At 41.7% G+C, this 26,162-nt stretch overlaps 1 protein-coding gene across 1 annotated transcript in view; it reads left to right on the top strand.

Annotated features, from left to right (window-relative positions):
- Nucleotides 1-342: 342 nt before the first annotated feature.
- The window catches only part of MRPS25 (mitochondrial ribosomal protein S25), a 31,407-nt gene continuing 5,587 nt past the window's right edge, over nucleotides 343-26,162 (top strand). The window contains exons 1-2 of the mRNA XM_058288505.2: nucleotides 343-640; nucleotides 13,070-13,176. Coding sequence (XP_058144488.1) covers nucleotides 507-640; nucleotides 13,070-13,176 — 241 coding nt within the window. The 5' untranslated portion in view covers nucleotides 343-506. The remainder of the gene's footprint in view (nucleotides 641-13,069; nucleotides 13,177-26,162) is intronic.

Consider the following 26,162-nt stretch of genomic DNA (forward strand, 5'->3'; position numbering starts at 1 on the left):
ATTTGTTTTTCTTTGGTCAATTTTAGAAACTGTGCTGTTGGAACCCTTCAATCTGAAACTGGAGAAGATGAGAGAAAAGTTGACTTACATGAGGCTAAACAGCAAGTTACTGGCAAATTTGGTACCGAACCAGGTCTCCTGATTTATTTCCCCCTTTTTATTGTCTGATTGAACTTGAGCCTATGTAGAAAGAATTGCCCATGTGTGGGGACCTAAACGTACCAGAAGAGGATGCTTTTAAAGCGAAGGTGTACTGGCCGGATTTACCACGTGGTACCCAAGCCGAAAGCTGCCAGCCACTACTACAAGTCCCAGGCTGCCCTGCGGCGCCCGCGCTGCCTGCCGGGAGGCATCGCCGGGAGTCTGCGCGGGAAACGGGAGCGCGGCGCGCAGGACTAGCAGCCGGAGGGCCGCCTGCTCGGCGGCGGCGCCGGCTGCTTCTCCTCAGATCCTCCCTCCCTTTTCGCCTCGCGGCCGCGCGGCCGGGCCCCCCTGCCCCCGCCGCTATGCCTATGAAGGGTCGTTTCCCCATCCGCCGCACCCTGCAGTACCTGGGCCAGGGTGACGTGGTATTCAAGGACTCGGTGAAGGTCATGACGGTGAATTACAACACGCACGGGGAGCTGGGCGAGGGCGCCAGGTCAGTCCGCGCCCGCGAGGCCGCCCGCCGGCCGCGCTCAGTAGAATGACTGGTAATAAGGTGGCGGGAGCGGCGCTGCCGTGCGTGGGAGCCCAGGAGCCGCGCGGGGCGCCCGCCTACTCCTGGGGGTGGCGCTCTGAGGTCGGTGCTGTTACACCCCCAGTTGTACAGCCGAGGAAGCCGAGGAGCGGCCTCTCCAGGGTTCCCTGCGAGAGCGGCGGCCGACGGGCCGGCCAGAGCCGCGACGGAGGCGGGGGTGGGAGGACGAGGGCCCCTCCGCTCTTCCTTTCTCCCTGGCGGTGGGCACGGCCTAACGAGGGAGGCCGCCAGCCTCGTGAGTCACGCGGTGGGGACGCTCCCAGCCCTCCCACCTGCTGGCTTAGGGCGCGCTGCTCCTCCTCGGTGCTGAGATGAGGATGAAGTGAGGGAAGTGAGAATTAACATTTATTGAGTTCGTGTTGTCTGTCTGGCAGGGTCCTAAGTGCTTTCACGAATTGTCTCGTACCTTACTGTTGTCCCGCCCTAGGGCTGAGCTAGAGTGACAGTGAGCCAGGCGCTCTGTGCCTGCCTTTTGCAGGACTCAGCGCGTTCTCGTTAAGTAGTTAAGTCAGTTGTGTAGTAGCAGACTTCTCCAGCGGAGGCGAAGCTCCCAAGTGTTGGTTTTCAGCCTGGAGCAGAAGTCAGCTCACTGAATGGAAGTCACCGATTGAAAGGCTTGAATTGAACCTTGAGGCAACAGCAGTGCTTGAGCCTTTATAGATGTTAAATGAGAATTTACTGAGTACCTTCTGATTGCTAAGCCTAGTGCTACGAGCTGGGAATTCTACAGTGACTTTACTAAGTGGTCCTATCCTTGAGAAATTTGGGGAGTTTGTGGGATGGATCAAATTGAGGCAGGGAGAGAGCTCCCTGTGGAGAGTGGCTCCCCTTGGGGAGGGGCCCTGATTGCAGGGCAGTTCCCACTAGCCATAGGTACCTCCTAGCTGTTTGCTTTCCACAGATAAACACAACTGTTTGGATTTGCTTTCACGGAATCAGCTGGGATGAACCCTTCCTCGAAGACTTGATTTTAGAGGTGAATGGGCACCCAGATACTTCTTCATTACCAACTGTGCTTCTGTGTACACCAGTAGTTACCAAGAGGCCAGGCAGGAAAAGGGAGGCAGGCTAGATGCTGGAAAAGACATGCCCTGTCTACAAGCACCCTTCATTGCTTGGCTGCTTTTTCACTACATGGGCTCCATGTTGTCAGAATAGTCCAGAAGCCAGAAATCAGGTTTTTATGTAAATCTTCCAATCTTTAAATGCTTAGCCAATCAGAATAGGCCTGCAAGTCTCCTACTCATATTCTCAGGTATTTTAATATCCTACAAGTAAATAGGATACAAATAATGATTCTATGATTCACTGTTACTAGAGGCAAAGCCTGACCTGTCCCAGCTGTGCCCTTTGTGATTTTGTGCCCTTGGGGTTTAGCCTGCCAGACCTGCTCTTTCTAGCCCCCCGCCTCGTGCCCTTCTCTGTTAATGTGACCTCTGCATTTCAGCTACCCCGATGGCAATCCCCCTCCATTCCAAGTGACCAGTACTGTGGGCCCCGACAAGCCATAATCTTGGGGTATCTGCTAGGTGGGTAGGGAGCGCCTTTATTGAGTGAGAGCTAAGTCCCTACTCACCTCTGCAAGGTTTTCTTGCCCTAAGATGTGGCCCTGAAAACCCTAGCATCTGTGGGAATTTGATGAAAAATGACAGAATGATGTGGTAGAAGTCCAGACTCTAATCACAGCCCAGGGTCTCCATCCTCATTCTTTTACTCGCTGGCTATGTGACCTAGGGCAGTTTAACTTTTCTGATCCTAGTTTCCTTAGTTGTGAAATCCTACCTCCCAAGGTGGTTGTGAGTCTGATGAGAATATAAAGTACCTAGTAAAGTATCTGGCATGTACAACAGTTGCTCAACGAAAGGTACTTACCCTTATTAACTTTCCTCCCATGCTTCAATATGAACCATTTAAAAATCCCTGTTGATTGTTTTTCCCTAGAAGTTTTAGGTGTGCAGAATTCCTATATGTCCATATCCTGGTTTATTTTATTTTTTTAATAGCCTTTTTAAAAATTTTTATTTTTCATTACAGAAGTTGTGAACTTACAAAACAATCATGCACATGGGTGGAATTCCCATTCAACACCCATACAGCACCCCTTCACCAATTACACCACATCGTTGTGGAACATTTGTTACTATGTGGAACATTTGTTATATATTATGACTATGAGATAATATCAGACTATTGCCACTAATAGTGCTCCATATGCTCCATCGCATACATTGGACATATTTTTTTCCATACCCCCCTGTTATTAATACAGTATGTCTTTGGCATTGATGCAAGAATGTTAGTTTTGCTGTTAACTATAGTCCGTAGGTTACATTAATTGCTTCTCTGCATTCCCACCACCCTGCAGTAGTGGCATATATCTGTTTTAGTTCATGGAAGGACATTCTTGCATGTGTTTTATTAACCTCAGTCCTCATCCATCTCTGGGTTCACTGTATTATTCAGTCCCTAGATTAGTTTCTAGCTTTCTTCCAGTTGACATTTACATCTCTAGACTACCCTTTTCAGCTACATTCCCATTTGTAAACCAGCTGGCTACTCACTATAATGTGTTACCATCAACTCTATCCATTTCCACACTTTTACTATCAAGTTAATTAGAACGTCTACCTACATTAAGCATCAGTACTCCTTCACAGTCCTCCTCTTTACTTCTAATAACCTACCCTCCAGGTTTTTTTTTTTAAGATTTTATTTTTTATTTTTCTCCCCTTTCCCCCTCCTCCTGCCCCATTGTCTGCTCTGTGTTCATTCGCTGTGTGTTCTTTTGTGTCCACTTGTATTCTTGTCAGTGGCACCGGGAATCTGTGACTCTTTGTTGAGTCATCTTGCTGCATCAGCTCTCTGTGTGTGTGGTGCAACTCCTGGGCAGGCTGCGCTTTTTTCACACTGGTTGGCTCTACATGTGGGGCGCACTCCTTGTGCATGGGGCTCCCCTACATGGGGGACACCCCTGTGTGGCACGGCACTCCTTGCGCACATCAGCGGCATGCATGGGCTAGCTCACCACACGGGCCAGGAGGCCCTGTGTTTGAACCTTGGACCTCCCATATCGTAGGCGGACGCTCTATCATTTGAGCCAAATCTGCTTCCCTATACTCTAGGTTTTAACTCCATGTGTTTAATCTTCATATTTAGTTCATATTAGTGAGACCATGAATTATTTGTCCTTTTGTGTCTGGCTTATTTCACTTAGCATAATGTTTTCAAGATTTGCCCATGTTATTGTATGTGTCCCGACTTCATTGCTTCTTAACTGCAGCATAGTATTCCATCACATGTATATACAGCATTTTGTTTATCCATACATTGGTTGTTGGACACTTGGGTTATTTCCATCTTTTGGCATTTGTGAATAATGCTGCTATGAACATCAGTGTGCAAGTGTCTGTTCACATCACACTTTTCAATTTTGGATATATTCCTAGCAGAGGAATTGCTGGATCATATGGCAGTTCTATATTTAGCTTCCTGAGGAACTGCCAAACTGTATTCCACAGAGACTGCATCCTTGTTTATTTTATGAAGTTCTGTGATGTTGGGTGCTCTGCTGTCGGGTAGGAGTTGAGCAGTGACATCCTAAGCCCAGGAATGCAAATTCAGCTCCTGAGTTTCTAGCACTATAGTGTTATTATGAAAAGCAGTAGTCCCCTACCTCCCACCCCTTCCCTAGAACCCACAACTTTCAATTCTTAATTATTTAATTGGTTTTAGTGCCATATAGTTAAACAATACATTTAGAGAGCACTAGTTCAATTTTCATTTTTAGGCATTGTCTATTGATTTGCTGCTGTGGAAGTTGAGGATTTAGTTTTCTTACCACCATTGCCATTCTCCTTCCCCTCAAACACATGTATGCTACCTGACTTCGTAGTCCCCAGTACAATTATTTTAAGTTTTGGATAAAACAGCATTCAATGTTTAAATTAATATGAGTTTGTAAACACTATACTCATTTGAACTAGATAGAATACTATGTTTAGTTTTCCTTTTTTGTTTTTGCAAATCCTTTTATTTTTGCTCGAGTAATAAGTGATTTTGTTGCTGTTATTGTGTTTCCTTTCAACTAACACAATAGATGTGATTTGATGCTGCCCAACTATGGAAGGCTCCCCAACTGGCTAAACAGATTTTTTGAAAAAATCAGTTTGATCTTGAAAAAATCTTAAAAATTTCATTCTGGCCTTGATGTCCTGCATAGCTGTATTTTTGGCTCTCCCCTCACCTGTTATCCATGCCTAGGAGAACACTCTTGTTTTGGATCCCATGTCTTGTTTTGGATCCCATGTTTTCCACTTTCTTTATTCCCTTGTTTTGGTGGAGCACATCTCTAAGCATGTCCTGAGAAAGGATGTATATGTAAGAAGTAAATTATGGTTCTGAAAATGTCTATCTACCCATCACATTTAATTGGAAATTATTTTCCCTTGAAATTCTGAAAGCAATTGCTCCATCGTCTTTTAATTTTTAGTGTTGCTTTTGAGAAATCTTATGCCATTCTGATTCTGGACCCTTTGTGTGAAATATTTCCCTCCTCTTTGGAAGCTTGTGAGATCTTCTCTTTGTTTCTGGTGTTCTGTGAAATTTCCTGCTGATGTGCCTTCATGTTCTGGATATTCAGTGAGACCCTTTTAATGCCTTTTGATTTTGAGAGAATTTCTTGAATTGCTTTGATGATTTATTCATCAAGTTTTTGGATAGGGGAGCCAGTGTAACTCAGTGGTTGAGCACTGGCTTCCCACATATGCGGTCCCAGGTTCGATTCCCAGCCCTGGTCAAAAAAAAATTTTTTTTTTTTTTATATTTCTTTGAATATTAGAACTTTTTACTCTTCCAGTTTTAATTTCCAAATTTTTTTCCATTCCTTGAATTGTTCTTTTTAAATAGCATCCAGGTTTCCTTTATGGAGGCAGTATCTTCTCTTATCACTCAAGGTATTAAAATAAGGGTTTTGAAGTTTTCTTGTGATTCCCGCATTGTTTTGGTTTTAGTGACTTTAGGTTCAGGGTTGCCCTTCACTGTTGCTCTTTGGCTGATTGAGCATCTATTTAAGAGTGCCAAACGCAAGAACCTGTGGACACTTAGGGGTATTTTTCAACTCTGAACTTCATTGTAGGTAGACCTAAACAGGTCATTTTGTTGGGGAGCCTCTCATGTTTTTAGGTCTCTTCTCTTGGGCAGGTGGGATTACTCATAAAGTATTTTAAACCTCTTGCTTGGAGAATGTAGATGTGGCCGCCAGAGTTCTGGGAGCCAATAGGCAAAGAGGCTGGAGTCACAACATTCAGTATGTAACTACACCCTTACTCTAAACTGCGCTGAATAGCTCCCAGGCCCAAAACCTTCCCTCTCCAGAGAATAACCCTCCAGATTTCTGGGAGGGGGAACGATGTAGGCAGTTTCCTGTTGGAAGAGGGATCCGATCACAGGACCAATTGCTACTTTGGTTTAATATTTTAACACACTGTTTAAAAATTTTAAAAAATTTTCTCTTGGGGAGTGGATGTGGCTCAGGCAGTTGAGCACCTGCCTGCCACATGGGATGTCCTGGGTTAGGTTCCTGGTGCCTCCTAAAGAAGACAAACAACGAGCAAAAATCAAAAACAGTGAACAGACAACAAACAAAAACAACGAGCAGACAGCCAAAACAAACGAGCAGGGAGTGGATGTTGAGCGCCCACCTCTATATGGGAGTTCCTAAGTTTGGTTCCTGATCCTTCCTAAAGAAAAAAAAAAGCAAACAATGAGCAAACAGGCAAGGGTGCCGTCTCTGTCTGGGGGCGGGGATTTCCTCTTCTAGTTGTTTGTTGGCATAGAGAAATACAACAGATTTTGGCATTGTATGCAGTGACCTTGTTAAATGCACTTATTCTAATTACTTATCTGTAGATTCTTGTGAATTTTCTATATTCTCATTTTATGTTGTCTAGGAACAGTGCAGTTTTATTTCTTCGGTTTTCCCTTATTCCAAGGGTGGACACTTCTAAGGTCCTAAACTAAAGGAGAATGTGATTTAATAAGTTCGCCAACCTTGGTGGGCCTTGTACTCTTGTCCCTCAGCCCCTCAAGGCTGCCAGGTGTGCAACTTAGCCTCTCAGTTGCCTCTTCCAACTGCTTTTTTAAAAAACTTAATTTCTTCTTGCCCCCTTGTTTTACACTTACTGTCTGCTTTTTTTTTTTAGGAGGCACTGGGAACTGAACCCTGGGACCTCCCATGTGGAAGGGAGGCACCCTGTCGTTTGAGCAACCTCTGCTCCCTGCTTGTTGTGTCTCTTATTGGGTTTCCTTGCTGTGTCATCTTGCCGTGCCAGCCCATCGTGTCAGCTTGCTGTCTTGCTTGTCGTCTTTAGGGGCACTGGGAACCGAACCCGGGACCTCCCGTGTGATAGGCAGCCCAGCTGCTTGAGCCACATCGGCTTCCTTCAGCTGCTTCTTAAACAGACTTTCTCACCAGTCGTTCTGTTTTCAGCCCCCTCCTAGCCCTACTCCCCGGGGTCTGCAGTACCACCCTGAAGCTTCCCTGAAAATTTCTTGGGGCTTTCCAGTACCAATCAGGTTGCTGGTTGGTTCACCTCGCTGCCAATTTGGGGTTATGCTTTCTCAGGGTCTGCAAAGTCTGTTTCCACTTTTCTTTTTCCTTTCATCCTCCAAAATTTTTATTGCTGATGTCACTTCTCCCTTTGGAGTTTATGCCTTAAAAAATCTTTTTAGTGGTGTGCGTGGGGTTTCAGGAGGAAGTAGTCCTAAATGCATGTGTTCAGTCTACCATCTTTAACTAGAACTTGTAGTGATTTATTTTCCCCAGGAATTTTTTAAAAAACTAACTGTGTGAAAGTTATGTGTGTGTATAATATGTCCACAATAATCTTTTCCCTTTCCCCATAACACCCCGGCCTCCTCAGAGGCAACTTCTGCTAAGTTCTTTGTATTTTCTTTGAGACATTTCCATGCTTATATAAGCATGTGTGTGAGTTGCATTTGTATGTACATGTACAATATAAATATATTTAGGGGAAACGGACTTGGCCCAGTGGTTAGGGCGTCCGTCTACCACATGGGAGGTCCACAGTTCAAACCCCGGGCCTCCTTGACCCGTGTGGAGCTGGCCCATGCGCAGTGCTGATGCGTGCAAGGAGTACCGTGCCACGCAGGGGTGTCCCTCGTGTAGGGGAGCCCCAAGCGCAAGGAGTGCTCCCCATAAGGAGAGCCGCCCAGCATGAAAGAAAGTTCAGCCTGCCCAGGAATGGCGCCGCACACATGGAGAACTGACACAGCAAGATGATGCAACAAAAAGAGACACAGATTCCTGTGCTGCTGACAACAACAGAAGCCAACAAAGAAGAACACGCAGCAAATGGACACAGAGAACAGACAACGGCAGTGGGGGCAGAGAAATAAATAAATAAATCTTTTAAAGTATATATATATATTTAAACATAAAAATATATAACTCTTCTAGTTGGATCAGGAGGATTATTAATATTATTAAATAGATCCCTGCTGTTTACCCGTACTCAGAATTGCTTGGGTGAGCAGTAGCTCCATTGAACACTTGTTGTTTGAAGTATCTACCCTTGGAACTTTTGATTTGAACCTCCTATTTGAAATTACTGCTTTTTTCTCTGTCTAGCATGTCATCACGTGGACTTCTCTAATACTTCAGTTTCAGATGCTGAGAGGATGACTACTTGCTTTATAAGTGGTGCTCCTGCAGGGCTCCCCAAAATGATTTCATCATGTCAGAGAGTCTTAAACTTTTTATTTCAAAATAATTTCACATTTATGTGGTGGTTACAAAAAAAAATAGAAAACCCACACAGAGAACTCCAACATACTTCCCACCCAGATACCCAGATCTACCAGCTTTTAATATTTGCCTTATTTGCTGTTTAATTCTGTCTGTCTATCCCTCCCTCCCTCCCCTGCCTACCCCACCTCCCTCTCCACACCACCCCCATCTCTCCCCCACCACACCCCGTCTCTCTCCCCCCTCCTGCACCTCTCTTCCATCTCTTTGTTAAACATTTGAAATAGGTTTTATCCATCATGCTCCTTGAGTACTTAATATTTCCATGTACATTTTCTAAGAAAAAGGATATTCACTTACATAACCACCTTTAATACAGTTATCAAGTCAAGAAATTTAACACCGATATAAAGTTTATCATCTATGTTGTTAGGCCCAGGGCTCCCAGCCTGACCCCCTTTATCCCCCCTCCCTTCCCCCTTTTCCTGCAGGTGCACATTCCCTGCTGCCTCCCTAAACATTCCCATCGATAGAAAAGTAGCAGCCCACGTCTCAGGAATGTGAATGGAACTACAAAGCCAGTAAGAGTTGTCTCGCCCTGACCTTAAAACCTCAAATCTAGCATAAACCATAACAAACTACCCCTTCGTAGTTTAGCTCCAGAACGAGTTAATAAAAACTCTCTCCCGCCCCACTCACCGCTGCTATCCATTTCAGACGCCGCCTGCTTGCTAAGCTCATTAAAGGCTGTTTAACCTCAGCTCCTGGTCTGATTTCTAAGATGCCTCCCTTCCTCGGCTTCCCTCCGAACTGAACGTATAGTTCAGTTTTTCAATATGTCCCCAAAATATCTCTTTGGGTTTTTTCTCTATTTTTAAATCCAGTCCAGGATCATGTGTTCTATTTAATTGCCACGGTCTCTTAACTCTCTTTTAATCATGGAGAAATAATATACAACATAAACTTCCCCACCTCAACCCCTCTCAAGCAGCGATTCAGTGGGATTAATCACATTCACAATGTTGCAGTACCCTCACCACCATCCGTTACCAGAACTTTCCCAACACCCGAGACAGACATTAAGAGCCATTATGCATTTCTTGCCCACTCTCACCCCCACCCCGATAACCTGTAAGCTTTGTCTCTATGCATTTGCATATTTTAGCTATTTAATATAAGTGGAATCATAAAATGTCCTTTTGTGAACAATTTTTCATTCAACATGATGTGTTCATGGCTCATCTGAAGTAGCTTCTATAATAGAACTTCATTTTTTTTTTTTATTTCTAAAAAAGATTTATTTATTTCCCCCTCTTTCCCTCCTTCCCCTCACCCCCGCTGTTTTTGCTCTCTATGTTGTCTCATTTTCTCTCCTCTAGGATTCACTGGGATTTGATCCTGGGGACCGCTGATGTGGAGAGAGGTTCTCTGTCAATTGTGCCACCTCAGTTCCTGGTTTCTACTGCGCTTTACCTTGACTTTCCCCTTGTCTCTCTTTAGTTGTGTCACCATCTTGCTGCGTGACTCACGCGGGCACTGCTAGCCACTTGCACTCACCAGACAGGCACTAGCGCAGGCACTGGCTCACCACGCAGCACACGTTCTCTTCTTTTTCACCAGGAGGCCCCAGGGATCAATTCCAGGTCCTCCCATATCGTAGACAGAAGCTCTATCATTTGAGCCTCATCTGCTTTCAGAACTTCATTCTTTTTTTAAGGCTAAGTAATATTCCACACTACATTATTTATATATGAACATGTATTAGCCAAAGGGCTGCGAAATACCAGAAATTAGTTGGTTTCTATAAAGGGTATTTATTTGGGGTAGGAGCTTACAGATACCAGGCCATAAGTATAAATTATTTCCCTCACCAAAGTCTATTTTCATGTTTTGGAGCAAGATGGCTGCCAACGGCTGTGAGGGTTCAGGCTTCCTGGGTTCCTCTTTTCCAGGGTCTTGTTTCTTCCTGGGATCAGGGTTCCTCTCTTCCTAGGGCTTGCTTCTTCCTGGGATCAGGGTTCCTCTCTTCCCAGGGCTTTCTTCTTCCTCGGATCAGGGTTCCTCTCTTCCTGGGGCTGGCTTCTGTTTCCTCTGTGTGCTTACTTACTGGGGCTTCAGCTTAAGGCTTCATCATCAAACTCCAACATCGAAAACCCAATTCTGTCCTTTGCCATGCTCATAACTCAGTCATGCCCAGGTACAGACCAGATGACAAACATAATCCAGTGTCTGTTTTTGTAATTCATAACCATATCAAACTGCTACAGCACATACACAGGCACACCATATTTTGTTTATCCATTCATCTGCTGATGGACATTTAGGTTGCCTCAACTTTTTAGCTCTTGCGAATACTGCTATGATTTTGGTATACAAATATATGTCAGTTCCTCCTTGCAATTATTTTGGGTTTATACTTAGAAGTGGGATTGCCACACCGTATGTCTCATTTTTTTAGGCTCCAGTGAGCGGTCTTCCACAGTGACAGCACCATTTTACATTCATTCCTACCTACAGTGTACTAAAGTTCCTATTTCTTGCATCCTTTTCCCCCACATTAATTCCTCTTTTAATCACTGATAAAATTCCCTAGTGAAGCAATCTCGTTCTGGGATTTTCTTTGTTGGGAGGTGAATTAGTCTGCCAAAAGGCTGCTGATGCAAAGTACCAGAAGTCTTTTGGCTTTTATAAAAGGGATTTTTATAAAAGGGATTTTTTGGGTATAAAAGCTTACAGTTCCAAGGCCACGAAAAGTCCACACTAAGGCACCGTCAGAGGTGCTTTCTTCCCAGAGTCAGTTACTGGCGATCCTGGCGTTGCCCCTGGTGATGCAAGACGGCTGCCAGTCTCTGCCCAAGTTTCAGCTTCCCCCCAGGGCTCACCCTTTTATTTTGAACTCTTCCGTGGACCTGGCTGTTGCCTGGTGTACATTCCAGGTTCTTGGCCACATGAAGAGAAAGATTGCAAAGATGCGCTGCAGAGTAAACAGGCAAACAGAGAATTTATTGTAAAGTGAAAGCGAAAATACCCCCGAGACACGGTGTGGGTGCAGTCAAGGGAGACGAAATCCAGCTTTTTTCAAGTGGTCTTCTCTGCCCTCTCCACCCCCCTCCTTCCTCCATGTGAATGAAGACTTGTGAGTTATAACATGCTTATTGGTTGTGAGTATGCAAAAGAAGGATTGAAAACAACATTTTCACTGGTTCTGAGTGTCTGCGGCCTGAGTGGGGTTCAGGGCTGGGGGCTACAAATGGGCTTCTTGTCATTTCTTGTCTTCAGGTATTCGACCTTGGGCGGCTGACTATTCCCTTGCTGTCAGGACTGTCTGCTATCAGGTGCAGGCAAAGATGGGTGTCCATGGGCAGGAGTGTTGCATGGGACTGACTGTTTGTCCTTCTCACCCTAGTGCTTTCCTGTGGCTCCCTTTCCCTCCTCAAGTCCCTGTTCCAGACTGCCTTACAGCCTCTTAGGGCTTCGTGTTAAGTGGTCTCGTAGTCCTCTCTCTCCTGCATAGGACTTGCTTCTTTCTGGGCCTCATTCCTAATTTCCCTTGAGATTTCTTCTTTGACTTGTTACTGTTTCAGTATATTGTCTGATGTCCACATATTTGTGAATATTCCATTTCTTCCTCTGTTATTATTTTATTAGAGAAGTTGTGAGTGTATAGAACAATCATTCATAAAATATACTATATTAACATCTTACACTGGTATGGTACATTAGTTAGAATTAATGAAAGCACACTTTTATAATTGTACTATTAACTTTAGTCCATGATTTAACTTAGGGTTCACTGTGTTGTGTAGTTCCATGAATTTTAAAAAAATTTTTTATTCTAGTAATACATAGTACAACCTAAAATTTCCCCTTTTAACCTTATTCAAATATATAGTTAAATGTTGTTAATTATGTTCACAGTGTTGTGCTACCATTACAACCATCCAGTACTAAAACTTTTCAAATGTCCCAAAATAGAAACTGTACATTTTAAGCCTTAACTTCTTATTCCCTACCCTCACCCCATCCTCTGGAATCTCTATTCTAGGTTTTGACTCTGTGAGTTCCCTTATTCTAATTATTTCATAACAATGAGATCATACAATATTTGTGTCTGGCTTACTTCACTTAACATATCTTCAGTTTATTCATGATCATTTAATTTTAAATTTAGGTAATATCTAGATATAGTAAGGTATAAATCTGTAGGTGTACAGTTCAATGAACTTCTGTGTATGAATACATATATAACCACCACACAAGATAGAGGACAATTCATTATTTCATTTTTATATTTTTTGCTTTGGTGGGTTTTAGGTTAGTCTGCAGTGTGAGGTAGGGATGCATGTATCTTTTACCTCAAATGACGATTCAAGAGTCCCACCAGTATTTAGAGAATATATTAAATGGATTCCTTAGTGCCATTTTTCTCAGCCTTCTAATTTTCCTCATCCTTCTGCAGGGCAAAGATCAGTTTGAAAATATGATGAGTGTTCTGAACTTTCTCCTCAGAAAAATACACATGTATGAAATTTTAGGTTAAAAACTTTGTTTCTTCCCTTTTGCAGGAAATTTGTGTTTTTCAACATACCTCAGATCCAGTATAAAAATCCCTGGGTGCAGATCATGATGTTCAAGAACATGACACCATCACCTTTTCTACGGTTCTATTTAGGTGAGTGAGGGGCCTTGTCTGCCGGGTTCCAAGGATTGGCCCAGACTTTGGAGACCATCCCTGGAAATGTAGTTTCCTTTCCTCCCATCTGCTCTTTCTACTGTAGCAGTCAAGGTGATCTGAAATGTGAGTTTTTTGTTTTTTTATTAGAGAAGTTACGGGTTTACAGGAAAATCATGCATAAAATAGAGTTCCCATATACCTCCCTATTACTAACACTTTGCATTAGTGTAATGTATTTGTTATGATTCATGAAAGAATATTTTAATAGTTGTACAATCAATTATAATTGTACTGTTAACTATATAGTACATTGTTTACAATAGGATTCACTGTGTTGTATAGTCCTGTTGCTTTTTTTTTTTTTTTTTTTTAGTTTTTTTATCCCCTCCTCCCCCCACGGCTTTTTTGGCTTGCTGTCTGCTCTCTGTCCATTTGCTGCGGGCTCCTCTGTGTTCTCGCTTGTCTCCCTTCTTTTTGTTGCATCACCTTGCTGAGTCGGCTCTCCGCGGCATCTGTGGGCCAGGCGACACTCCGTGGCATCTGTGGTGAGCCTGCCTTCACAAGGAGGCCGTGGGACATGAACCCAGGGCCTCCCATATGGTAGATGGGAGCTCATCTGATTGAGCCTCAGCTGCTTCCCCCTGTTGCTTTTTAAAAATTTTTATTTATTCTAGTAAAATATATACAACTTAAAATTTCCCCTTTTAACCATATTCACATATATTCACATATGTAATTCAGTGCAGTTAATTACATTCACAATGTTGTGCTGCCATCACAACCATCCATTACCAAAACTTTATAATCAACTCAAACAGAAACTGTATTACTCAAGCATAAACTCCCCATTCCCTATCCCCAATCCAGTTCCTGAAAACTTGTACTCCAGATTCTGACTTTATGAGTTTGCTTATTCTAATTATTTCATATCAGTGAGATCATACAATATTTGTTTTTTTGTGTCTGGCTTATTTCACTCAACATGCTGTCTTCAAGGCTCTTCAGTGGTTGTAGCATGCATCAGAACTTTTTATGGCTGAATATATTCCATTTTGTATATATGTGACATTTTATCTATCTATTCATTCATTGGTTGATGAACACTTGGGTTGCTTCCATCTTTTGGCAATTGTGAATGATGCTGCTGTGAACATCAGTGTGCAAGTATCTATTCGAGTCCCAGCTTTCAGTTCTCTTAGGCATATACCTAGAAGTGGGATTGCCAGATCATGTAATTCTATATTTAGCTTCCTGAGGAACTGCCAAACTGTCTTCCACAGCTGCTGCACCATTTTACATTCCCACCAGCAATGACTGAGTATTCCTATTTCTCCGCATCCTCTCTAACACTCCTAATTTTCTCTTTGTTTTTAGTAACCATTCTAGTCAGTGTGAAATGATTTCTCATTATAGTTTTATTTGCATTTCCCTGTTGGCTAATGATGTTGAGCACCTTTTCATGTGCTTTTTAGCCATTTGTATATCCTCTTTCAAGAAATGTCTGTTCAAGTCTTTTGTACAGGTTTTAATTGGGTTTGTCTTTTTATTGTAGGATTTCTTTATATATTCTTGATATTAAACCCTGATCAGAGACGTGATTTCCAAATATTTTCTCCCATTGAGTAGGTTGTCTTTTCACTCTCATGATAAACACCTTTGAGGTGCAAAAGTTTAATTTTGATGAGGTCCTATTTACCTGTTCTTTTCTTTTGTTGCTTGTGCTTTGTAAATTCTAAGAAACCATTGCCTAACACAAAGTCCTGAATGTTCTGTTGTACATTGTCTTCTAGGAGTTCTATAATCCTGGTTATTATATCAGGCCTTTAATCCATTTTGAGTTAATTTTTGTATTTAGTGTGAAATAAAGGTCTCCATTGTTTTTTTTTTGTTTGTTTTGTTTTAATTTTTTAAATTAGAGAAGTTGTACATTTGCAGAAAAATTGTGTAAAAAATGCAGCGTTCCTATGCCACCTCTGTATTGTTGACCCTTTTCATTAGTATGGTACCCTTGTTACAATTAATGAAAGTATATTAAAATTGTACTATTAGCTATAGTCCCTAGTTTACGTTAATACCTTGTATTAGTGTCATACATCTGTTACACTTCATGAAAAAAAATTCTTATTCTTTTACTGCTAATTATAGTCCACCATCTGCACTAGGGCACACTGTTATATAGTCCTATGTTTTATCTTGTAAATTTTATTCCAGTAATGTATCTAAACCTAAAATTTCCCCTTTTAATCACATATTTAAAACAGTGGTATTAATTACACTCACAGATATGTATTACCATCACCACCATCCATTTCTAAAACTGTAAAGTTTCTATTCAACCTGAATAGAAAGTCTGTACAAATTAAGCATCAACTCTCCTTTTTCTTTTCTTTTTTTTTTTTTTTAAAGATTTATTTATTTATTACTCTCTGCTCCCCCCCCCACCCCGGTTGTCTGTTCTCTGTGTCTATTTGCTGTGTCGTCGTCTTTGTCTGCTTCTGTTGTCAGCGGCATGGGAATCTGTGTCTCTTTGTTGCGTCATCTTGCTGTGTCAGCTCTCTGTGTGTGTGGCACCATTCCTGGGCAGGCTGCGCTTTCTTTTGCTCTGGGTGGCTCTCCTTATGGGGCGCACTTCTTGCGCGTTGGGCTCCCCTACGCGGGGGACACCCCTGCGTGGCACGGCGCTCCTTGCGCGCATCAGCACTGCACATGGGCCAGCTCCACATGGGTCAGGGAGGCCCGGGGTTTGAACCACTGACATCCCATGTGGTAGATGGACGCCCTAACCACTGGGCCAAGTCTGCCGCCCAACTCTCCTTTTTCTACTCCTAAACCATCCCCTGATAACCTATAGTCTAGATTCTAACTGTGAGTTTGCTTATCACAATTAGTTTATATCAGTGAGGTCATAGAATATTTGTCATTTTGTTCCTGACTTATTTCATTCAGCACACTGTCCTTTTTTCCCCAAAGATTGATTGATTTATTCCCTCCCTGCCATGTTGTCTGCTCTGTTTCCATTTGCTGTTTGTTCTTCTGTGTCTGCTTGTTTTCTCTTTAGGCGGCACCAGGAACTGATCCTGGGACCTTCCGGGGTAGGAGAGAGGTGCTCAATCTCTTGTGCCACCTCAGCTCCCTGGTGTGCTGCATCTCTTTTTGTCTTTCCTCTATATCTTTTTGTTGCATCATCTTGCTGTGCCAGCTCTTTGCTTGGACCAGAGCTCCTGTGTGGGCCAGGGCTCTGCTCAGGCTAGCACTCCGCTTAGGCCAGCTCACTGCGTGGGCCAGCTCACTGCGCAGCCCAGGTCACCTTCACCAGGAGGCCCCAGGAATCGAACCCTGGACCTCCCATATGTAGACAGGAGCCCAATCTCTTGAGCCACATCCACTTCCCTCTTTGGTAATTGCCTTTTCTAATTCTGTAAAGTAAGCTGTTGGGATTTTGATTGGTATTGCATTGAACCTATAAATCAGTTTGGGTAATATCAATACCTTCACGACATTTATTCTTCCAATCCATAAGTGCAGAATGTTTTTTCATTTGTTTAGGGCTTACCAAATTTCTTTTAGCATTGTTTTGTAGTTTCTGCATATAGGTCCTGTACTTTTTTGGTTAAATTAATTCCTAGGTATTTGAGTCTTTTTGTTGCTACTGAAAATGGAATTTTTACCCTGATTTCCTCCTCAGATTGTTCAGTACTAGTATACAAAACATGACTGATTTTTGCGTGTTGATCTTAGTATCCTGCCAATTTGCTGAACTCATTTATTACCTCATGTAGCTTTCTCATGGATACTTAAGGGTTTTCTAAGCACAGGACCATGTCATCCACACACAGTGAGAGGTTTATTCCTCTTTTCCTATTTGGATGCATTTAATTTTTTTTTTCTTGTCTGACTGCCCTAGCTAGAACTTCTAGTGCAATATTGAATAACAGCGGTGACAGTGTGCATCCTGAACTTACAGGGCAAGCTTTTAAGCTGCCTTCCTTGAGCACGATATTGGCTATAGGTTTTCATATATGCCTTTTATCATATTGAGGAATTTTCCTTCTGTTCCTATCTTTTGAAGTGTTTATCAAAAAAAGGATGCTGGATTTTGTCGAATGCCTTTTCTGCGTTGATTGAGGTGATCATGTGTTTTTTCCCCTTCAGTTTGTTAATGTAGTATGTGTTGATTGATTTTCTTATGTTAAACCAGCTTTGCATCCCAGGAATAAATCCCACTTGGTTGTGATGTTTAAGTCTTTTGATATGCTGTTGGATTCTATTTGCAAGTATTTTGTTTAGAAGTTTTGCATCTATGTTCGTTTGTAATTTTCTTTTTTTGTAGTGTTTCTCTAGCTTTGGTATAATTTTCTTATAGTACATCAGTTATGTTGGCTTCATAAAGTGTGTTGGGTAATTTTCCCACCTCTTCAATTTTTTGGAAGAGTTTAAAGAGGATTAATGTTCATTGTTTTTGAAATACTTGGTAGAATTCACCTGTGAAGCCATCTGGTCCTGGACTTTTCTTTGCTGGGAGGTTTTGATGACGGATTCAATCTCTTTAAATGGAATTGGTTTGTTCTAATATCTCTTTCAGCGTCAGTGTAAATTGTTTTTGCATTTCTAGGAATTTGTCCATTTCTTCTAGTTTGTTGGCATACAGTTTCTCATAATGTCCTCTTATGTTTTTTTTGTGTGTGTGTTTGGGTTTTTAAGGCCTGTAAAAAGAATTTATTTGGGAAATGGAGGAAAGAATAGAGCTTGCAGAGAAATGGGAGAAAAAGACAGAAATACACACCAAGATTTGGTGCAAGCTCCTCTCGGCAGAGAGAACCTTATGATTTTGTTTCTGTGGGGTCAGTTGTAACTTACTCCCTTTCATTTCTGATTGTATTTATTTGCATCTTCTCTCTTGTTTCCTTTGTCAGTGTAGCTAGGGGTTTGTAGTGGTTTGGCATTGTTTATGAATTCCAGAAATAGATACTGGATTATGTTTGTAAACTGGCCTGTACCTGGGTGTGATTAGGCTTTGATTGTTCCACATCAGGTAAAAGACATGGTAAAGGACGGAGTTGGAGTTTTGATGTGGAGCCTGGGGAAGTAAAGACATGGAGAAGGAGGACACAAGAGAGTTTTGAGCTGGAGCCCGGGAAGTGGACACACAGGAGGAGAACACAGGAATAGACATGGCTCCTTAGGCATGGCAGAGATCCTGGGAGAGAAACAGAGCCATCCGCCTGATAGTCTACAGCTGCCTTGTGGAGAGAGCTTGGCAGCTGAGCCTGGAGAGAAGCAGTGCCCCAGAAATAGAAGACCCCAGGAAGCCTGAACTTTTGGCAGTTATAGGCAGCTATCTTCCCCCAACATGTGGCAAAAGACTTTGGTGAGGAAAGTAACTTTTGCTTTATGCCTGGTAAATCTAAGCTTCTACCCCAAATAATACTCTTTATGAAAGCCAACAGATTTCTGGTATTTGCATTTGCATCAGCACCCCTTTGACTGTCTAATACAGGGTTTGTCAATTTTATTGATCTTCTCAAAGAACCAGCTTTTGGTTTTGTTGATTTTCTCTATTTTTTTTTTAAAGATTTATTTTTTATTTATTTCTCTTCCCTTCCCCGCCCCCCCAGTTGTCTGCTTTCTGTGTCCGCTTGTATTTTTGTCAGTGGCAACCGAAATCCGTGTCTTTTTTTGTTGCATCATCTTGCTGCATCAGCTCTCCATGTGTGCAGCACCATTCCTGGGCAGGCTGCACTTTTTTTGCGCTGGGCGGCTCTCCTTAACAGTGTGCACTCCTTGCATGTGGGCTCCCCTACACGGGGGACACCCCTTGTGGCATGGCACTCCTTGTGCGCATCAGCACTGCGTGTGGGCCAGCTCATCACACAGGTCAGGAGGCCCTGGGTTTGAACCTTGGACCTCCCATGTGGTAGGCGGACTCCCTATCTGTTGGGCCAAATCCGCTTCCCTCTATTGTTTTTTTTGTTCTCAATTATATTTATTTCTGCTGTAATCTTTATTATTTCTTTCATTCTGCTTGCTTTGGGATTGATTTACTGTTCTTTTTCTAGTTTCTCTAGTTGTTTAGTTAAATCTTTGAGTGTAGCATTCTTTTTTTTACTATAGGTATTTAGGGCTATAAATTTCCTTCTCAAGACTACCTTCTCTCTATCCCATAAGTTTTGGTAAGTTGTATTTTCATTTTCATTTGTTTCAGTATATTTACTGATTTCACTTGCAATTTCTTCTTTGACCTACTGATTACTTGGGAGTGTGTTGTTCAGCTTCCACACATTTGCAAATTTACTTTTTCCTACTATTGATTCCAGTTTCATTCCATTGTGATCTGAGAAGGCGCTTTGTAAAATTTCAGTCTTTTTATATTTATTGAGAACTGCATTGTGCCCTAACATGTGTTCTATCCTGGAGAAAGATCGATGGGCACTTGAGAAGAATGTGTAACCTGTTGAGTTTGGATGCAGCGTTCTGTATGTGTCTGTTGAGTCTAACTCATATATCATTGTTCAAGTTTCCTTATTGATCTTCTGTCTAGTTCTATCTAATGATGTGAGTGGGGTGTTGAAGTCTCCAACAGTTATTGTAGAGATGCCTATTTCTCCCTTCAGTTTTGCCAGTTTGTGTCATGTATTTTGGGGCACCCTGGTTAGGTGCATAGATGTTTATGACTGTTGTATCTTCCTGGTGGACTGTCCCTTTTATTAATATATAATGGCCTTCTATATCTCTTACAGCTTTTTTTGCATTTAAAGTCTGTTTAGTCTGATATTAGTATAGCTACCCTGCTCTTTTTGGTTACAATTTACATGGAATATCTTTTTCCAGTTTTCCACTTTCAGCTGTTTTGTGTCCCTGGGTCAAAGTGAGTTTCTTATAAGCAGCATATGCATGGCTCATGTTTTTTTATCCATTCTGTCAGCCTGCGTCTTTTGATTGGAAAGTTTAATCCATTTAGATTCAGTGATATTACTGTAAATGCAGTATTTACTTCTACCATGTTATTCTTTGGTTTTCATATATCATATCATTTGTTTGTCTTTTTACTCTTTTGATTATCCTTTCTGCTGTTCTTTCTTCTATACTCTTCTCCAAACCTGTCTCTCCTGTCTCCTTATTTCAGATTCTAAGGCTTCCTTTAATATTTCCTGCAAAGGTGGATTCTTCTTTTCAAGCTTTCTTAGTTTCTGTTTGTGAATATTTTATACTCACATTCATATTTGAAGGACAATTTTGCTGGATAAAGAATTCTTGGCTGGCAATTTTTCTCTCTTAGTATCTTTTTTTTTTTTTTTAAAGATTTATTTATTTATCCTCCTCTACCCCCGTTGTCTGCTCTCAATGTCCATTCACTGTGTGTTCTTCTATGTCTGTTTGTACTCTCATTAGGCAGCTCTGGGAACCGATCCTGGGATCTTCTGGAGTGGGAGAGAGGCGATCATTCGCTTGCGCCACCTGAGCTCCCTGACCTGCTGTATCTCTTGTTGCCTCTCCTCTGTATTTCTCTGTGTGGGCCAGCACTCTTGCGCAGGGCAACACACCTGCACAGGACAGCACTCCTGTGCGGGGCAGTACTCTGTGCAGGACAGCACTCCTCACAGGCCAGTACTCCATGTGGGCCAACTCACCACACGGGCCAGCTTGCCTTCACCAGGAGCCCTGGGCATCAAACCCTGGACCTCCTGTGTGGTAGACGGGAGCCTAATTGCTTGAGCCATATCTGCTACCCCTCTCTCAGTATGACAGTTGGGAATTTTCATCCATTATTTCCTCAGCTATTCTTTTTTCCCTTTGCCCTTCTCACTTCCTTCTGATAACTCCCATGACATGTATGTTATTATGATTTGTGTTATCATTCAACAAGCCTCTGCTCAATTTCCCCCCCTTTCTCTTTCTGTTCTTTTTTCTTCAATTAGAGCTGTTTTGTCTTCTGCATCACTTATTCTTTCTTCTCTCACTTTGAGCCAGCTGTTGTATGAACACTCTAACCTCTAGTATGTTTTTTTGTTTGCTTTTTAAGGTAATGGGGCCGGGAAACCTGGGACTTCATATATGCGAAACCAGTGCTCAACCCCTGAGCCACATTTACTCCCTGAATTTTTTTTCCCTTTGTTTTGCTTGTTTTTGCAGGGCATCGGGAACTCACATGTGGGAAGCAGGTGCTCAACTGCTTGAGCCACATCTGCTCCCATCTAATGTGTTTTGTTTTTTTTTAATATATTTTTATCCTTCCCTCACCCTGATGACTCCCTCGTCTGTCGGCTTATTGCTCATCTTCTTTAGGAGTCACTAGGAACTGAACATGGGACCTCCCATGTGGGGGACAAGTCCCCAACCACTTTAGCAGTTTCTGCTGCCGTGTAGCATCTGCTGGTCGTCTTTAGGAGGCACCAGAAACCAAACCTGGGGCATCCCATGTGGGAGGTGGAGGCAGGTGCCAAATTGCTTGAGCTATAACTGTTCCCATCTGTTGGAACACCTGTTGTGTTTTTCATTCCCATAAGCTGTGTTATTTTTCTAGTCAGGTTTTCAGATTCTTCTTTGTGCTTTCCCAGTGTCTTTTTTTAAAAAAATTATTTATTTATTTAAAAATTTATTTCTCTACCCTTCCCTGCCCCACCCCCCCCCCAGTTGTCTGCTCTCTGTGTCTGTTTGCTGTGTGTTTTTCTGTGTCGCTTGTATTCTTGTCATTGCCACCCGGAATCTGTGTCTTGTTTTGTTGCGTCAACCTGCTGCATCAGCTCTCCATGTGTGCAGCGCCATTCCTGGGCAGGCTGCACTTTTTTTTGCACTGGGCAGCTCTCCTTACAGGGTGCACTCCTTGCACATGGGGCTCCCCTACGCAGGGGACAACCCTGCGTGGCACGGCACTCCTTGTGTGCCTCAGCATTGCACGTGGGCCAGCTCATCACATGGGTTAGGAGGCCCTGGGTTTGAACCTTGTACCTGCCATGTGGTAGATGGATGCCCTATCCATTGGGCCAAATCCACTTCCCTCCCAGTGTCTTCTCGATGTCTTTTATCTCTTTAGCCATATTGTCTTTCAGGTCATTTGCTTTTGGAGATTTTTATGAACCTTGATTAGTTGTCTCAAATCCTGTGGCTCATCTAGTGCTTTGATATATTCCTTTGCTTAGGCCATTTCTTCCATTTTCTTAGTATGGGGTGTAAATTTTGCTGATGTCTAGGCTTCTGATTATGATGGTGAGTTTACTCTGATGCTCAATTTCTCTCTATTGTATTAGAATTTATTGGTGGTAGGCTGTGCATCACTGCTGTTCTTTGAATATTGGTTCAACATGTTCTAGGTCTTTACCATTATCCTTGTTAGTCACATCTGAGTCCTGGTTCCAGTAATGGATTGCAGACCTACTTCCAAGGGTCTTGGGGAAGGAGGCTGTAAGGGTTGGTAAAAGTCTCTTGTATACTGTCTTTGTATATTGATATTTATGTCTTTCATAAGGGTTGGGAGATTTTCGGACATTATTTCCTCGGATATTCCTTCTGCCCCTTTTCTGTTCTCTCCTTCTGGAGCATGGATAATGTGTATGCGTGTGCATTTCACATTCTCTGAGACACTCTGTTCCTTTTTTTCCACTCTTCTTTTTTTGTTTTCTTTAAAGTTCAAATGTTCTTTCCTTGATATCACTAATTCTCTCTTCCATCATTCCAAATCTGCTGTTGTATGCCTCTAATGTCATTGGATATGTGGTTTCCAAATGTTTTCTCCCATTGAGCATGTTGTCTTTTTTCACTCATGATAAAATCCTTTGTACATTTTGATGAGGTCCCATTTATTTTTTCTTTTGTTGCTTGTGGTTTGGGTGTAAAGTCTAAGAACTGTTGCCTAACACAAGATATAGATGATGCTTTCCAACATTTTCTTTTAGGAGTCTTATAATTTTAGTTCTTATATTTAGGTGTGTGATCCATTTTGAATCGACTATTGTTATGGTCTGAGGGGTCCACTTTCATTCTTTTGCACATGGACTTCCAGTTTTTACAGCACCATTTGTTAAAGATACTATTCTTTCCCCATTGAGTGGACTTAGTACCCTTGTCAAAATTTATTTGACCATGTAGATGTGAAGGTTGATTTCTGAACTTTCACTTCAATTCCATTGGTCTATATGTTTGCCCTTTTTCCAAAACCATGATGTTTTGATTACAAAGGCTTTGTAATAAGTTTTAAGATTGGGAAGTGTGAGTTCTCCAACTTTCAGTCTTTTTAGATGGCTTTAACTATTTGGGTCTCCTTACCCTTTCATATAAATATGATGATTGGCTTTTCTGTTAGTGCAAAAAAGGCTTTTGAATTTGATTAGGATTGTGATGAATCTGTAAATTGCTTTCGATAGAATTGATGTCTTAACAGTGTTTAGTCTTCCAATCCATGAACCTGGAATGTGTTTCCATTTATTTAGGTCTTTGATTTCTTTTGGCAGTGTCTTGTAGTGTTCTGTGTACAAGTCCTTTACACGCTTGGTTAGATTTATTCCTAGATATTTTATTCTTTTACTTGCTATTATACATGGGATTTTCTTTCCTTGATATCCTCCTCATTACTAGTGTATAGAAACACTACTGATTTGGGGGTGTTGATCTTGTACCCTGCCACTTTGTTGAATTCATTTAATAGTGCTAGGAGCTTTGTTGTGAATTTTTCGGGATTTTGTGTATATAGATATCATCTGCAAATAGGTTGTTTTATGTCTTCCTTTCCAGTTTGCCTGCCATTTATTTCATTTTATTGCCTAACTGCTGTGGCAAGAACTTAGAGTATAATATGAATAACAGTGGTGACAATGGGCCATCCTTGTCTTGTTCTTGAACTTTGAGGGAAAGCTTTTGGTATTTCACCAATGAGTATGTTAGCTATGGGCTTTTCATATATGCCTTCTATAATGTTGAGGAAGTTTCCTTCTATTCCTAGTGTTCTGTTTTTATCAAGATTGGGTGCTGTATTTTGTCATATGCCTTTTCTGTATCAATTGAGGTGACCATATGTTTTCCTTTCATTTTGTTAATGTGGGGTATTACATTAATCGATTTTCTTATGTTGAAAACCATCCTTGTATACTTGCGTTGAATCCTACTTGATCATGATGTGTAATTCTTATGTGCTGTTGGATTGTTTTCTATTATTTTGTTGAGTTTTTTTGCATCTATATTTATAAGGCATATTAATCTATGATTTTCTTTTTCTCTTGTTTCTTTATCTGGCTTTCGTGAGGATCCTGTTGGTCTCATAGAATGAGTTTAATTTTTTGGAAGACTTTGAGCAGGATAGGTGATATAATTCGTCTTGAAATGTTTGGTAAAATTCACCTGTGAAACCATCTTGTCCTGAGCTTTTCTTTGTCGAAAGGATTTTGATTGCTAATTCAGTCTCTTTAATAGTTACTGGTTGAGATCTTCTGTTTCTTCTTCAGTCAGTGTATGTAGTTTGTGTGATTCTAGGATTTTGTCCATTTTATTTAGCTTATCAAATTTGTTGGCATACCCTTTTTAGATTCTTTCGGGGTCAGTAGCCATATCCCCCCCTGCATATCTGATTTTAGTTATTGTGTCTTCTCTCTTTATTCTTTGTCAGTCTAGGTAAATGTTTATAGGTTTCAGTGATCTTTTCAAAGAACCAAGGTTTGGTTTTGTTGATTCTCTCTATTGTTTTTTGTTTCTGTATCTCATTTATCTCTTTTCTAATCTTTATTTCCTTCCTTCTGCTCACTTTGGGGTTAGTTTGTTGTTCTTTTTCTAGATCCTCTAGTTTTGAGGTTAGGTCTCTGTGATTTGAGATCTTTTTTACTGTAAGCATTTAGAGGAATAAATTTCCCTTTCAGCACTGCCTTTACTGCATCCTGTAAGTTTTGGTATATTGTATTTTCATTTTCATTCCCCTCAAGATATTTCCTAATTTCCCTTGTGAATTTCTTCTTTAACCCATAGGTTAAGAGTATGTTGTTTTTAGTTCCCACATATTTGTGAATTTTCCATTTCTCCCTCTGTTACTGATTTCTAGCTTCATTCCTTTGTGGATGGAGAATATACATTGTATAATTTCAATATTTTAGAATTTATTGAAACTTGTTTTGTGATGTCATGTGTTCTCTCCTGAAAAATGATCCATGTGCACTAGAGAAGAATGTGTATTCTGCTGCTTTGGGCGAAATTTCCTATATATGGCTGTTCTAGCTGGTTTAGAGTATTGTTCAAGCCGTTTATTTCCTTATTGAGTTCTATTCAGGTGTTCTATCCATTATTTATTTATTTAAAGATTTATTTTTTATTTGTTTCGCTTCCCTTCCCCCCCACCCCCCAGTTGTGTGCTCTCTGTGTCCATTCGCTGTATGTTCTTCTCTGTCTGCTTATATTCTTGTCAGCGGCACCTGGAATCTGTGTCTCTTTTTATTGTGTCATCTTGTTGCATCAGCTCTCCGTGTGTGTGGCACCACTCCTGGGCTGCCTGCACTTTTTTCGCACTTGGCGGCTCTCCTTACAGGACGTACTCCTTGCGCGTGGGGCTCTTTTACATGGGGGACACCCCTGTGTGGCATGGCACTCCTTGCGCACATCAGCCCTGTGCATGGACCAGCTTATCACACGGGTCAGAAGGCCCTGGGTTTGAACCCTAGACCTCCCATGTGGTAGACGGACGCTCTGTCCACTGAGCCAAATCTGTTTCCCTCTATTCATTACTAAAAGTGTACTACTATTAAAGAAGGAGCATCTATTTCTCCCTTCAGATCTGTCAATATTTGCTCCATATATTTTCAGGCAGTGCTGTTAGGTGCATATATATTTTTATGTCTTGTTGAATTGACTTATTAGTAAGTAGTGACCTTCTTTGTTTCTTGTAACAGTTTTCATTTAAAGTCTATTTCATCTGATAATAGTATATCTACCCCAGCTTTCTTTTGGTTATTACTACTTTCATGGTATTTTCCCATCCTTTCACTTTTAACCTTGAAGTTAAGTAAGCCACC

The sequence above is a fragment of the Dasypus novemcinctus genome, chromosome 26, assembly GCF_030445035.2.
Source record: "Dasypus novemcinctus isolate mDasNov1 chromosome 26, mDasNov1.1.hap2, whole genome shotgun sequence".
Classification (NCBI taxonomy): domain Eukaryota; kingdom Metazoa; phylum Chordata; class Mammalia; order Cingulata; family Dasypodidae; genus Dasypus; species Dasypus novemcinctus.